Here is a 14,837-nt window from a genome sequence, read left to right as displayed (position 1 = left end):
GATTCGTTCAAGCTTTTATTACTTTTTAAATATCCAAAAGTTGCACGGGAAGGTATAACAAAAGGTTTTTGGTTATTGCACAGCTAGTGGGGGAGGGGTGGAGTTATTTTAACGTCTCTGGAAGATTCTAGAGGCAGTGAAGGCACAGGGACCGCACTCAGCGAACACGTCTCAAATGTTCAGTTCCGCCAGGGCTTTCTCCAGGGGATCCACCGCCCAATAATCATTGTCCCAACCCAGGAACCAGCCAGTGAATGTCGGTGGTTCGAAGCCTTGCTTGACGATAGCAATAGGAGTCCTCTTGTCACGATTGGCTGGGTCGCTTTCAATGTATTTGGATGCTGAAAAACAAAGGCTGAAATGACAATCTGTATACCATCTACTTAAAACTTTTATAAATCAGTAGATTGATCCTGGTAGTTGATAGACTGTGCTGCCAAAAGGTGTGTGGTCACCTAAAAATGATTGAGCGCAGACGTTTCCAGTGAATAGGACTGTAAGGCCCCTTTCACATGGACGATCCGTTCAGGTCCGCCTGTCAGTTTTTTTTTTACGGATGCTCCATAGGAGGTGACATGTCCGCTGACATCCGATCCGAAAAAGTGTGACGGAGGAAAAAGCCATTTTTCCCATCCGTCATCTGATCGGGTGACGGACACTGCAGTCAGTCGTCACCCGATCTTCCATAGGGGAGAGCGGCGCTGTGACAGGTCTGTCCCCTGCACAGTGTGCACTATCGGTGTGTGAGGAGGAGAACCCGGTAACATGTCGTTACCGCGGTTTGTTTACATTTAGTGATCGGCTGTGAAACTAAGCCATCACAGCTGATCATGTGGGTAAACAGCTGGCCAATGGCTGTTTACCATCGTCGGTGGCTAGCAGTGTTCCCGGGAACACGGCCCAACCGATGTGCTAGCACGCACGCGCTGTGCACAGTGGGGGTGTAACCATCTGTGAGCGGCCGTGACTTCATCACGGCCGATCACGTGGTAAACAGCCATACCCAATGGCTGCTCACCCCCCCTCGGTGGCGAGCGGTGTCTCCGTGACACGTCGCCACCGAAGGAACAGAGGATTACGTGCATTCCCAGTTTAAAATGGGAGGATGTAATATGACACCCTTCCCGCCACAAGAGCCGCGCCGCCTGGCCATCATTTGGCAGCCAGCTGTCGGCAAGCAGTTGGGGTTTTTCAACAAACTTATTATAGATGTTAAGGGTAAGGTAAGGGGATCACAAATATTTGGCCACAGTGCATAACAGCACTCACTGCAGCATTTTGACTTGTCTGTTACAAACACCCAAAAACATTCTTTCACTCCACAAACTGGGAAGAGGATGCATTTTGGCTGTTCAGAAACTACACCATTCCCCTAATTACAGAAGACTTGCTTCAGCAAGTACATTTTAAAAAGGTTAATACGTGTGTAAAAGATTCCAAAGGTGTACTTATCTTTTAAGGGTGTAATATGTTCCATTGCATTCATCTGAGCCCACTTTCCTCCCTACCCTGTGACAGCGGGTGGGGGGGGATCTTCTCCCCGCACCCGCTGTCACTTTTCAAACTCAGCACGAAGGAATTTGAACAAAATAAACTACAAGTACCGTCTTCCACCGCAGCAGATAACTTGTAGCTTTCAATGGAATGCGAGTGCACTCTTCACTCTTTCTGCAGCTCGTAAAACAGATATCCCTGATATGGAGGTATGGGCTCAGAGCTGTAGGAACCCGACATTGCAGCTGTAATCCACTAATCACAAGAGCAATGCTGGGTGTGCGCCTGTGGAAAATAGATTCATATTCTCTCTCTCTCATAAAATTTGTGAAGAAAAGTTATCTTTAATACTAAAAAGGGGAATCTTTTTTTAAACCAAAAGGATTAAATACCATCAAAAGAAAAACCATATAAAATATAAAAATTAATTTGGTTAAAAGTCGTATGGTAAATTCATTTGTTGCACGACAGTAACTATAACTCAGAACTGGCACAGCAGTGGAAATTTAAAAAAATGGCATTCAGAGATAGGGGGTGTAATAAGCTGGCTCTGAAGTGGTTAAGAAACGACTGAAGTAATGTTGAGGCGAAGCAACCAACCCAATTAAAGTTCGGTTTTCAAGTAAAATATTTTTCCTGGGAGGAACTTCATTCTCCGAAACAAGAGGATAAAAAGGAATCGGAGGCCGAGTATAGAAACAAGAAACATTTTATAAAACAGAAAAAAAAAAAAAAAAAAGTTACCAGAGGCGATGGCTTCCTTCTTTTCTTCCTCCTGAGCGTCATTACCAATCCAGACAAACACCTATAAAAATATTTACTGGAATCAGACCTTGTCCCAAAATAACAGACAGCGTTAGTCATTTTAGAAAGCGCGAGCTTGCACTCTATTCACCTACATCAGGTCTCTGGTGAATAGTGAATGTAGGGATGAACACAAGAGACTTTTTTGGTGGGATTCTGACTGGTCAACTCACAGCAGGTGATACAATGCCAGAATTCGAAGTTGCATATCTTCAACAGGGCCCCCAATACCTGAAATACTCTGCAGGAGGCATGTCAGGTATGCGGCCCTCAGCATTTTTAAGAATTTAAAAAAAAAGGGCCAAGTTAAGCTTTTGGGGGAAAAAAAAAGTGGATTGTTCTTCTACCACCAAGGATCCTGCAGGACATTGCACCCGTGATCACAGGTGCAATGTCAGGCACCGGCGGACTCTCAGTATAGCTGTCTATCCACACCTTGTTTACTTGATAGCAGGAAGATCAGCTACAAAAGTGCTGACCAACACCCTCATAGTTCATTGAGAACTATAAGCCATCAGCTGCTATGGCTGATGGTACTTGTAGTCTAGTCATTCATAGCAAACTGAATGAATGACACGGCCATCTGGTGATGCCCCATTTTCAAATTGTAACAGCGGGGAGAACATGTAACATGTTCCACCCTTAAGCCCCTTTCACACTGGGGCGGTGCGGGCGTTGGCAGAAAAGCGATGCTATTTTTAATCGCCGCTTTACCGTCATTTTAGCAGCCGAAAAAGGGTTAAAACCGCCCGCAAAGTACCACTGCAGCCGCGCTGCCCCATTGATTTCAATGGGTAGAAGCGGTGAATAAACCGCTCCAAAGATGCTGGTAGCAGGACTTTTTTCACCGTCCTGCTAGCGCACCGCTCCAGTGTGAAAGCCGGAGTGAAAGGGGCCGGTTTGAAAACCGCCCCAGTGCGAAAGGGGCCTAAATGTGGTGAACTTCTTTAAAATAAAAGACACCAGCGGGGCTCTCCATCTCTGACCCAATCTGTGCTTCATTCACGATTAAACAGGCTAACTGTACAGGGTTCTCTTGGGCTGCTAATGCTCATTAACACTAGGGCTAGCTTTTTTTTTTTTTTTTTTTTTTTTTAGGTCATTGCTGTTCACTGTAGTGACCTCTACTAGGTCTGTAAGTGAAAGAAAAAGGGATATGAAAAAGGGATATGAAAAAGCTATGGATTCTGCAGAACAGTAGGCTCATAATGTTACTTACCCTGGCAGAATTTTTCAGAGAATATGAATGAGAACACAAAAAAGCTTTTCACTCATGGTTAGCCTTTGGCTGAAACCATTTATCATCAACTGTGTTTACTCTTTTTTTTAAATTATAACGGCAACAGAAACTAACCAAATGACCCTGACCAAAAGTTTACATACCCCAGTTCTTAATGCCATGTATTGCCCCCTTTTAACATCAATGACAGCTTGAAGTCTTGTGGATGAGGCTCTTTATCTTCTCAGATGGTAAAGCTGCCCATTCCTCTTGGCAAAAAGCCTTCCAGTTCCTGTAAATTCTTGGGCTGTCTTGCATGAACTGCACATTTGAGATCTCCCCAGAGTGGCTCAATGATATTGAGGTCAGGAGACTGAGATGACCACTCCAGAACCTTCACTTTATTTTGCTGTAGCCAATGACAGGTCGACTTGGGCTTGTGTTTTGGTTAATGGTTATGTTGGAATGTCCAAGTACGTCCCATGCGCAGCTACTTGGCTGATGAATGCAAAATGTTCCTCCAGTATTTTTTGATAACCTACTGCATTCATATTGCCAACAATTGTGACCAAATTTCCTGTGCCTTTGTAGCGCACACATCCCCAAAACATCAGCGATCCACCTCCGTATCTTTCATCATGGGCCTTGTTAACTCCTCTCCAAAATGTAGAGTTTATGGTTGTGGCCAAAAATCTCAATCACTCCAAATGACTTTGTGGATTGAGGCTCGTCTCCGTGCTGTTTGGCCTATTGTAAGCGGTATACTTTGTGGCATTTGCATAGTAATGGCTTTCTTCTGGCGACTCAACCATGCAGCCCATCTTTCTTCAAGTGCCTCTTTATTATGCATCTTGAAACAGCCACACCACGTTTTCAGAGAGTCCTGTATTTCACCTGAAATTTGTGGGTTTTACTTTGCATCCCAAACAAAATTTTCCTGGCAGTTGTGGCTGACCTCTTAGTGGATCTACTTGACCGTGGTTTGGTTTCAACAGAGCCCCTCATTTTCCACTTCTTGATTAGAGAGTTTGAACGCTGCCGATTGGCATTCTCAATTCCTTGTATATCTTTATATCCCTTTCCTGTTTTATACAATTAAACCACCTTTTCACGCAGATCCTTTGACAACTCTTTTGCTTTCCCCATGACTCAAAAATCTGGATGAAAGATGCAAGGGTCTGTCAGGTGTCCAGAAACTCACTGACCTCTTATAAAACGCAAACAGATCACAGGTGAGGATGGTTACCATTAATAGCCATTCAAACCACTTTGTGTCAACTTGTGTGCATGTTATCAAGCCAAAATCACCAGGGTATGTAAACTTTTGATCAGGGTCATTTGGGTAGTTTGTCATTTTGATTTAAAAAGGAGTAAACACAGTTGATTGCTAATAAATGGCATCAGCCAAACACTAACCGTGAGTGAAAGAAAAGTTTGTGCTATTCATATTCTCTAAAAAAATGGCCAAGAAATCAAATTCTGCCAGGGTAAACTTATGAGCACAACTGTACAGCAGATACACAAGTTCCCATATGAATTTTGCTGGGTATTTAGTCAATTGGCTGGAGGTGCCAGATCTGCTGGTGCTCCGATTATCTCACAGTACCTGATCCCAGACATCGAGGAGCATTACGTCATCTGTAGCCAGATCATCCTGGGTCAGCTCTCCCGGAACTTCCTCAATCTGTGATATGAGACATTGAGAAGGATAAAATGTCAAGCGACTGCCACCCCAAAGATTTGCAATATTTGTTTTTTTTTTTATCCTTCTCCCCCCCCCCCCCCCCACTTACAATGAAGCGGCCAGTTTTGTTGGTGCAAGCGAACAGACGAGGCGGGTGGGCGTTGAGTCTGTCCTTCAGTCTAGAAGATGTACGATATGGTCCTTTTCCACCAAGAGCCTCCCAGAAGTCATCTAAGAAAAAAAAAACAAACACACGACTATTGTTAGTCCCAGAGTTCCTCTTCAGGCAATAATTTATTAATAATATACCGGCAGACATTAAAGCCTAGATCACCAAGAAGAGGACACTATAGGGCATTGTAGGCATTTGTCAGTTTTTGGATATATATGACTGAAACAATATTATATTTACAATCAGTTCCTCCAGATGATCTTCGATAATTTTAGGCCCCTTGCACACAGGGCTGTCGAACCGCGGTGACATCTGCCAACATCCGCCGATCTTGTTCGTGAAATCCAGACGGATGGAAACCCTAGTTTCCATCCGCCTGGAGAATCGGCTCAGATGAAAATGGACAGGCAGTCCGTTTTCATCTGATCTCCATAGAGAACAACAGGGCTTTAACAGGTTAAGGTCCGCACAGTGAGACACGCACCTGTTATCCGCCTGCTCAGCGGATCGATCCTTGCTGAGCAAAAACTGAGTCCGTACATGACAAGCCTGTGTGACAGGACCCTAAGGCTTTAAAATGGCCAAGCATTTTAGAAAACCCTTACCTGGCTCACTGCCTTCTGCTATCTGTGATCCCGATACTCCTAGCACATTAAGCAGTTCCTGGGCCCCACGCTTTTCAGGATCACTTGCCCCCTGTCCAACCCACAGGAATGCAGCTGAGGGAGTCTTCAGTACAAAAGCATCATTTGAGTTGAGGTTGCTGGCTGCCACATCCACCTGGAACATATACAAATAGAGGGTTAACCACCAAAAATTACAGTGTGAATGAAGATGACCCACCTAGGACAGTCATAAGGTTTTGCTTCCAGTGGTGTGTTTTTTTTGCACATAGGTTTAAAAAAAAAATCATTTTACACCTGAGGATTAGTTAAAACGCCCAAATATATTTTTTTCTTAAAGCAGAGACCCTGGTGAACAGTAGTGGTACTTTCAAATTTACTTGTCACACCATATTTGCACAAGGGGTTTATCAAGTGCAAATTTTTTAGTGTATTTTTTACTGAAGTTCATTTTATGGCACACAAAAATACCCAATTTTTGGTAAAAATATAAGAAGATGGGGTTCGGATGAGTAACTAGATACCCAAATTTGTAAAATGTACATGCGCCAGAATAATAAACTTGATTACCATATATTTTCCATAGGCGATGCTTTACTTTAGAGTTAAAGTAAAGAACAAAAAAAAAAAAAAAAAAAAAAGTGGGATTTTGCTTCTTCCAAGGATCCTGCAGAACATTTCACACGTGATCACAGGTGCAATGTCAGGCACCAGCAGACTCTCAGGATAGCAGTCTATCCACACCTCGTTTACTTGATAGCAAGAAGATAAGCTACGAAAGTGCTGACCAACACCCTCATAGTTCATTGAGAACTATAAGCCATCAGCTGATATGTGACTGATGGTACTTGTAGTCTATTGATTCATAGCAAACTGAATGAATGACACGGCCATCTGGCGATGCCCCGTTTTCAAATTGTAACAGTGGGGAGAACATGTAACATGTTCCACCCTTAGGCCCCTTTAACACTGGGGTGGTGCGGGCGTTTAACTTACCTGAGAACGAAGCCCCCGAAGTGGTCCTCCGTCTTCATGTCCGCCGCTGCCATGGATCCCGGAGTGACTGCCAGGTCTCGCTGCTCCGGCGAATCGCTGGAGCAGCGATGTCACTCCCGCACATGCGCACGGGAGCCAACACTTCTGGCATATCGCAGCGATCTGCGGCCTGCCCAGTGCGCCGCTGTCTACGGTGCATGCGCCGTAGACAGCGGTGGCTGTCTTTTTGTAAATATCTCTATCTTCTAAACCGTATAGGTTTAGGAGATATTTCTTGGACCTACAGGTAAGCCTTAATCTAGGCTTACCTGTAGGTCAAAGTGGTTTGTAAGGGTTTACAACCACTTGTGTAGAGGGCTTGGAATATCTGTCGGTTTTATTTCTGTCTGCACCCCCATTCAGTAGGTTCAACCTCTCTACTTGTCCTGTTTACCATTCTCATTGAAAGCCAAAGAAAAACATTTTTTTTTTTATAAATAAAAAAAAAAAAAACAAAAAAAAAAAAAAAAAAAAAACCCCACACACAAAATTTGGGCTGTCCTCAGAAAAGTAATAAAAAAGGATAAATCTTCCAATGGAGACACACTTCTGGTGAAGTAATTCCCTTAATTTGCAGGGATTTCCCCTCACTTCCTGTTTGGCTATGGGACAGGAAGTGAAAGAAAAATCTACGCAATGAGACACAGATGGCGAAAAAAAAACAAAAAAAAAATAAATAAAAAAAAAAAAAAAAAAAAAAAAAAACACACACACACACACACACCAACTTACAGGGGTCATCACCCTCCCTTTCTCTATCCAAAACAAATAAAGTTTTGCCTATAGTTCTACTTTAACTGTGAATATTTGTTCTAGAATTATTGCCTTCATTCTGGCATGCAGGGCGATATGTATCAGATATGGTGCAAGCAACATGTTCATAAGTAGGCACCCTAAAGGGTGTGTTTACATGTGTGCGCTTGCGTATGTAGGGGCTCAACGTTTTCTTGGAAGAGTTTAAGTGCTTGGGTGTAGCTATTTTTGATACTTTTTTTTTCCACTAAAACATTTATAATCACATGGGGGGGGGGGGGGGGAATCACAAACACCTAATCCTTAAAATCAGAAAGCTGGCAGTTGGCTTGTGGAGCAAATTTGTTCAAATTTAACAAGTACTTGGTGCATCTAAATCCCCACTTTACAGATCAGTTTACAGTCTTAAAACATAAGAGTGTAAACTGATCTGTATAGTCGGGAAACAGCTTTCCTGCCATCTCACTGGCAGGAAAGCTGCTTCACCTTGTGGGAATCGGTGTGCAGCTCGTCAAACAAGGCCAGCTACATTAGAAAGGCGATCAGTTCAATTTACATCCAATCAGCAGCCCCCAGGATTTACCCACCTACCACTTACCTCCACAGCTCTGGTGTATCCTGAAGAGGATGCACGGACTTGGAAGAGGCGAATGTCTGCATCTTGCGCCTGGCCACCATCTCTTGACGTCCCTCCTTTATAGACAATCATCGGCTTCCCACCAAAAAGACTTAACAGATGTGGTGGCTCCTTACCCTGCACCACACGGACCTGCCAATCACAGAAAAATGTTTAATATTTCACCCTGTGAAACCACTGCTTGCTTTCAGCTTCATAGATCAACATACTGGTATTTTTTATACATTTGAATAACTAGGAACATTTCCTTTTAATGCTTCTGAAATGTGTTACAATCAGCTTTTTATGGAACAGCATGACAGTTTCATGGCTCTTACAGCTTCAACTGAACATCTAAATACACAGCTGTAACAAATTGTGTTTTGTTTTTTTTACCTGACAAATTATGTAAAATTTCTATCAAATCCTAAAAGCAACACAAAGCCAGGTCATCAGGCTGGCCAAGTCATGCCAGCCTGCGATTGGACAATAAAAGACCTGCACATTAAATTAAAGGAGGGGGGGGGGGGGGGTTTAGTGCATGGGTAGCTGTCAATTTTGGCTCCAGTGAGGCGCAGTGGGGTGATGTGCCTTTCACAAAGTTCATTTTTTTTTAATGCGGTAAACTTATTTGAAATGCACAAAGTGGCACTTCATTCATGGCAAAGCAGCGTGGTCCGTTCTGCTGCTGTGCAAGGACATACGTTGAAATACGTTGCTTTCCTGTGTGCTGCAATAAAATGCAGCATGTCTGCCTTTTAGTGCAACTCACTGCACCTCCTGGGATGCACTGCAGTGTCAACGGGGCACACAGAAAAGCTTTTTTCTATGTGCCTTGGCAGTGAGTGGCGTTTTTCCATTGCCGATTTAAAAAAATAAAATAAAAACACACGCACGCATCAGTTACTGTACTGTGTGAACAGGCACTTATCCCTTTGCTCACTTTCCTCGCCTCCTGTCAGCAAGTTCCTTGTCAGCTCATATAGAACACCTGACTGGTAGAAAGTGAAGAGAATTCGAGCTGAACTTGGCGCAATCAAAGGCCAACCACAAGGTGTATGCTTTCAACATTTGTGGTGATGGCAAACAAATTACTGTCAGATTCTTTAGCGTGGCTCCTTTAAACACAAAGTGATCATATAATAGCACGTTTCTAGTGGAGAAACTCTTCATACCCCAAAAGGTGCAGCTTAAAGCAGCGGGAAGGGATGGCTAAAAAGGGGTAGGAGACCCAAATAACTAACTAACTATCTGCATGATGCAGGTCTGCCATTGCGTATATTCAGGCGCTGTCTTTTGGTTATTACAGATGGTACTTCGGTCTGATAAACCAGCAGCAGAAGAGAATGGTAACAATACGGAGAGGTTTTTATACCGACTATAAAATGAGGACTTGGGCAATTGTGTGGAACTTTATAAAGTTGCAGAAGAGGGAAGGTTAATAATTATTGATGCACATCTAGAGAGTCAGATATCAATTTGATATTCTTCCTAAATACTTGGTATAAGAAAATGAATTCCTGATGTGTCGCAGTCATAACTGTCCCACTGACAGCTAGGAGGAAGTTTTACAGTTCCACTTCTCATCACAAACATTTATACAAAATCACATTCAAGCAACAACTTCTGTAGATCTCAGGGCCAAGTTCAACTCGAGAACAGCAAGTTTTAATATTCCAGTCAGGGTAAATGTGTGCGCAGCAGAACAGTCTCCATGACAACCACAATGGTGTTCATTCAGGTTTAAAGTGATCATTTAACCACTTCCATAAAACGGCCTATTCTGGCACTCCTCTCCTACATGTAAAAATCCTAATTGTTATGCTAGAAAATTACTCAGAACCCCCAAACATACTTTTTTTTTTTAGCAGACACCCTAGATATGCCTAGAATGTAAAATGGCAGTTGTTGCAAAATGCGTTTTTTGGGGGAAAAAAAAAAAAAAAAAAAAAAAACACACACCACAAAAAAGTAAAGTCAACCCAATCTTTTTTGTATAATGTGAAAGATGAAGTTTTGGCGAGTAAAGCCATACCAAACATGTCATGTTTTAAAACTCATGGAATGGCAACAAACTTCGGTACTTAACCACTACAATACCAGGCACATTCGCCCCCTTCCTTCCCAGCCCAATTTTCAGCTTTCAGCGCTCTCGCACTTTCCAGGACAATTGCGCGGTCATGCTACGCTGTACCCAAATTACATTTTTATTATTTTGTTTGCACAAATAGGAGCTTTATTTTGGTGGTATTTATTCCCAACTCTTATTTTTTGCGGGTATAAGCAAAACCACAATATTTTCTTCTTTCCATTTTAAAAGAAATCCAATAAAAATAAAATTTTGGCTTAAATTTAAGCCAAAATGGATTCTGCTACATGTTTTTAAAAAAAAAAAAAAAAAAAAAAATTTCAGTTAAGTGTATAATAAAAATCGGTTTGTGTGATCACGGACATATGTACGCAAATGATCATGTACATATGTGTGCAGGTGATCACGGACATGTGTGTGCAGATAATCATTGGGACATGTGATTTTCATGGGACATATGTGTGTTTAGACTAGACTGGCAGCACAGTGGTGTAGTGGGTAGCACTCTCACCTAGTAGTAAGAAGGGTCGTTGGTTCGAATCCCAACCACAACTCTACCTGCCTGGAGTTTGCATGTTCTCCTTGTGCCTGCATGGGTTTCCTCCGGGTACTCTGGTTTCCTCCCACACTCCAAAGACATGCCGGTAGGTTAATTGGCTTCTGTTCAAATTGGTCCTAGTATATGAATGGGGACCTTGGATTGTGGGCTCCTTGAGAGTAGGGACTGATTTGAGTGTGCAATGTACAGGGATAGGGGCAATTGTAGACACTCACTCAGGTTGAACTGGATGGACTGGTGTCTTTATTCAACCTCACTAACTATGTAACTGGTGATCAGTGAGTAAAAAGCTGTAAAAAAACAACAGCTTATCACCAGCCGGCTGCAGCGATCCCCCTCCTTCTGAAGGATGTTCCTGAATGTCCAGTCAGAAGGAGTGAGAGCTCCCACCCAGCCGCATATATACACATTGGCCGGGTGGGAAGTAGTTAAAAATCTCAATAGGCAACTTGTTAAAAATTTGCATGTGCGTTCGCTTCTGTGCTCAAGCTACTTTTTTTGATCACCTTTATTCCTATTACAAGGAATGTTAACATCCCTTGTAATAGGAATGGTGTGCGATAGGTCCTCTTTATGGAGAGATGTGGGGGTCAATAAGACCCCACATCTCTCCTCCAGGCTGGAAAGCATGAGAAAAATAAATAAAAATAAATATTCCACGATCCCATGCTCTCCAGCCGCAATCACGGCTTTGTTTACAATCATAATGTTGCGCCCGAGCCTCTGGTCATAGAGAGGACTGGTAAAAATCACTATGATCATCATCCGGCAGCCGATTCTCTCTCCGGCCCCCAATGGCACGAGAGAGCTTGGAGAATTTCCACTAGGATCGTCCTTACAGTGCACAGAATTGCTGACTGAAAAAGGAGGATATCTGAATGATGCCTGTAGCTGCAGGGATCATTCAGATATTCCCTTGGGCTGGAAGTGGTAAAAAAAAAAAAAAAAAAGAAAAACATGCAATAAAAAAAATAAAAAATAAAAAAACAGTCGATGAGGCAGAATATCAGAAGCATAGGAAGACAAGGGAGAGATTAGTAATGGAAAGACATCTTGGTATTTACAATATATTTTATCAGGTCAGAGTAAAAGATAAAAAAAAAGCCCAGTTATGCCGTGTACACACAGCCGCACTTTGACAGCAAAGGTCCGATGGAACTAATCCGTCGGACAATTGGACCGTGTGTGGGCTTCATCGGACCTTTGCTGTCAAAATATATATATATATATATATATATATATATATATATATATATATATATACACACACACACACACACACACACACACACACACATATATATAATATTATTAATATAAATATCAGATGGACTTTAGATTTAGAAAATGTTTCAAATTTTTCCGACGGACTCGAGTCCGGACGAAAAATCCATTCGACTGTATGCTAGTCCGACTGATGAAAAACGATGCTAGGGCAGCCATTAGCTACTGGCTATGAACTTTCTTATTCTAGTCCAGTCGTACGTCATCACGGTCGAATCCGTCGGACTTTGGTGTGATTGTGTGTAGACAAGTCCATTCGGAAAGTCCGTCGAAAGACCGTCAGACCTAGTCTGCCAGAAAGTCTGGTCTTGTGTACACAGCATAAAGAGTTACCGGTAACTCCCTTTCTGAGAGTCTTTCAGGACAGCCCATGAGACCTAGGTCCCCTCCTACCAGGACAAGAAACGCGTTAATCCCCACCACATAAAAAAGGGCAGTCCTCCAGGCCCCATGTCAGTATTTGAGAACTGTAGGACGTCCCTGTAAAATATGCATAATACACAGAACTTCAAGACAAAACCGGGTGAGAATCCGGCTGTCCTGGAAGACTCTCAGAAAAGGCGTTATTCCAGAACAGCCCATGAGACTATGAGCCAGAGCTTAACAGTCTAGGGAGGGGAAAACTGCCTGAAGGACCTTACGATCAAACGCCTGCAAAAGGCAGAGGAACTTCCCCAATTTTGTAAGTTTCAGAAATCGCTTGCTTTAACCATCTAGCCAAGGTGGCTTTAGATGCACTCTTTCCCTTGTGTGCTCCTGAAAAGAGGGCAAAAAAAAAAAAATAAAAAAAAAAAAAAAAAAAAAGGTGTCCGTTTTTTCTAAAGGTGACCTCAAGAATTCTCCTCATGTGTAAAAACCAAAATTCTTTCTTGGTCGTCCTTTGGCGAACTATAAAAAGGTTGGCAGTACAATGTCCTGCCCACTTTAGGCAGAAATCCTGGATCAGTTTTTCAAAACAACCCTCAAAAATTGTGAAGAAAGGCTCCCTCACTGTATAGGGCCTGTAACTCACTCACCCTATGAGCTGAGGTAGTTGCCACAAGAAAAGACTCAGTTAGACTTACCGGTGACGGTATTTCTAAGAGCCTTTCAGGACAACCCCGGAGAGAGTGTAGCTCCACCTTGCAATCAGGAAACACATGCCCACTTTAAAAACACCTCCTCCTCCTCCATGGCTTCAGTTATTGTGGCCTTCCGACGCTGGAAAACAAAGCACAGAAAGCACAACACCATGGTAGAACTTAATACATTTACTAAGCATAACCTAGGGAGGGAAGTAACGGTTGTCCTGAAAGGCTCTTAGAAATACCGTCACCGGTAAGTCTAACTGAGTCTTTCTCAAATCGCCTTTCAGGACAACCCCGGAGAGGATAACCGAGAAACTTACCCTAGGGCGGGACTACTGCCTGCAGTACCTTCCTGCCGAAGGCCTGATCTGCTGCAGACAGTAGATCTAACCGGTAATGCCGGAGAAATGTCGAATAACTGGACCAAGTGGCAGCCTTGCAGATTTGTTCAGGCGTGGCACCGGCCCTTTCAGCCCAGGAAACTGCCGTGGATCTAGTAGAGTGGGCAGCAATACCTGAGGGAGGTATTTCTCCTTTTGCTTTATAGGCTTCTGTTATAGCCAACTTAAGCCACCTACCCAGCGTACTTTTAGAAGCTTTCTCCCCCTTGCGTGATCCAGAAAATATCACAAAGAGGGCGTTTGATTTTCTAAATTCTTTAGTAACTTTCAGAAACTGTAAAAGACATCTTCTCACATCCAATGTGTGAAAAACTTCCTCTCCTGCATTTGCTGGGCTTGCAGAGAATGTAGGTAACACTATTTCCTGTGATCGATGGAAAGTTGAGGATACTTTCGGTAGGAATGCTGGATCCGTCCTCAGTACCACCCTGTCCTGATAAATTCTAAGGAAGGGTTCTGTAATAGCTAGAGCTTGGAGCTCGCTGACTCTCCTGGCCGAGGTGATGGCCACCAAAAAGATTGTTTTTAAAACCACCTTCTGCAAAGAAGCTTCCTGTAAGGGTTCAAACGGTGCTCCCGAGAGACCCTGTAAAACTGTAGACAAATCCCAACTGGGAAAGTCTTTAAGGGCTACTGGTCTATTTCGAGCAAGAGCCCTAAAAAATCTAGAAATTAAAGTTTCTTTAGATAAAGTCTTTTCAAAGAAAACTGATAAGGCAGCCACCTGAGTCTTCAGGGTACTGGCTGCGAGACCCTTCTCCATTCCTTCATGGAGAAACTCCAAGACTGACACCGTGCTCTTGACCCTGAGTTCTCTAGAACTGCACCAGGAGTTGAACTTTTTCCAGACCTTCATGTAAATTGCCTGTGTAACTGCCTTCCTACTGGACAGCAGGGTCTTTACTACTTTATCTGAGAGACCTTTAGCCTTTAACAGGTCCTCCTCAGAAACCAGGCGGTTAGCTGCAGGAGTTCCACTTCTGGATGACTTACTGTCCCCTGGGATAACAGATCTTTTCTGAGTGGTAACCTCCATG

The 14,837-nt window shown here is 43.1% G+C and overlaps 1 protein-coding gene across 3 annotated transcripts in view; it reads right to left on the bottom strand.

Annotated features, from left to right (window-relative positions):
- Positions 1-2: 2 nt before the first annotated feature.
- Positions 3-14,837, bottom strand: part of GSN (gelsolin) — an 86,548-nt gene continuing 71,713 nt past the window's right edge. For all 3 annotated transcript variants that reach the window (XM_077479166.1, XM_077479164.1, XM_077479165.1), the window contains 6 exons: positions 8,383-8,553; positions 5,979-6,153; positions 5,311-5,432; positions 5,124-5,201; positions 2,239-2,299; positions 3-341 (listed from right to left, as the gene is read on the bottom strand). In XM_077479166.1, coding sequence (XP_077335292.1) covers positions 172-341; positions 2,239-2,299; positions 5,124-5,201; positions 5,311-5,432; positions 5,979-6,153; positions 8,383-8,553 — 777 coding nt within the window. In that variant the 3' untranslated portion in view covers positions 3-171. The remainder of the gene's footprint in view (positions 342-2,238; positions 2,300-5,123; positions 5,202-5,310; positions 5,433-5,978; positions 6,154-8,382; positions 8,554-14,837) is intronic.

Source organism: Lithobates pipiens, unplaced genomic scaffold (assembly GCF_037356315.1).
Source record: "Lithobates pipiens isolate NorthernLeopardFrog02 unplaced genomic scaffold, aLitPip1_a1.2 Scaffold_14, whole genome shotgun sequence".
NCBI classification, from domain to species: Eukaryota; Metazoa; Chordata; class Amphibia; order Anura; family Ranidae; genus Lithobates; species Lithobates pipiens.
The sequence above is the reverse complement of the archived record's forward strand: the minus strand, read 5'-3'. Positions and strand labels throughout refer to the sequence as shown.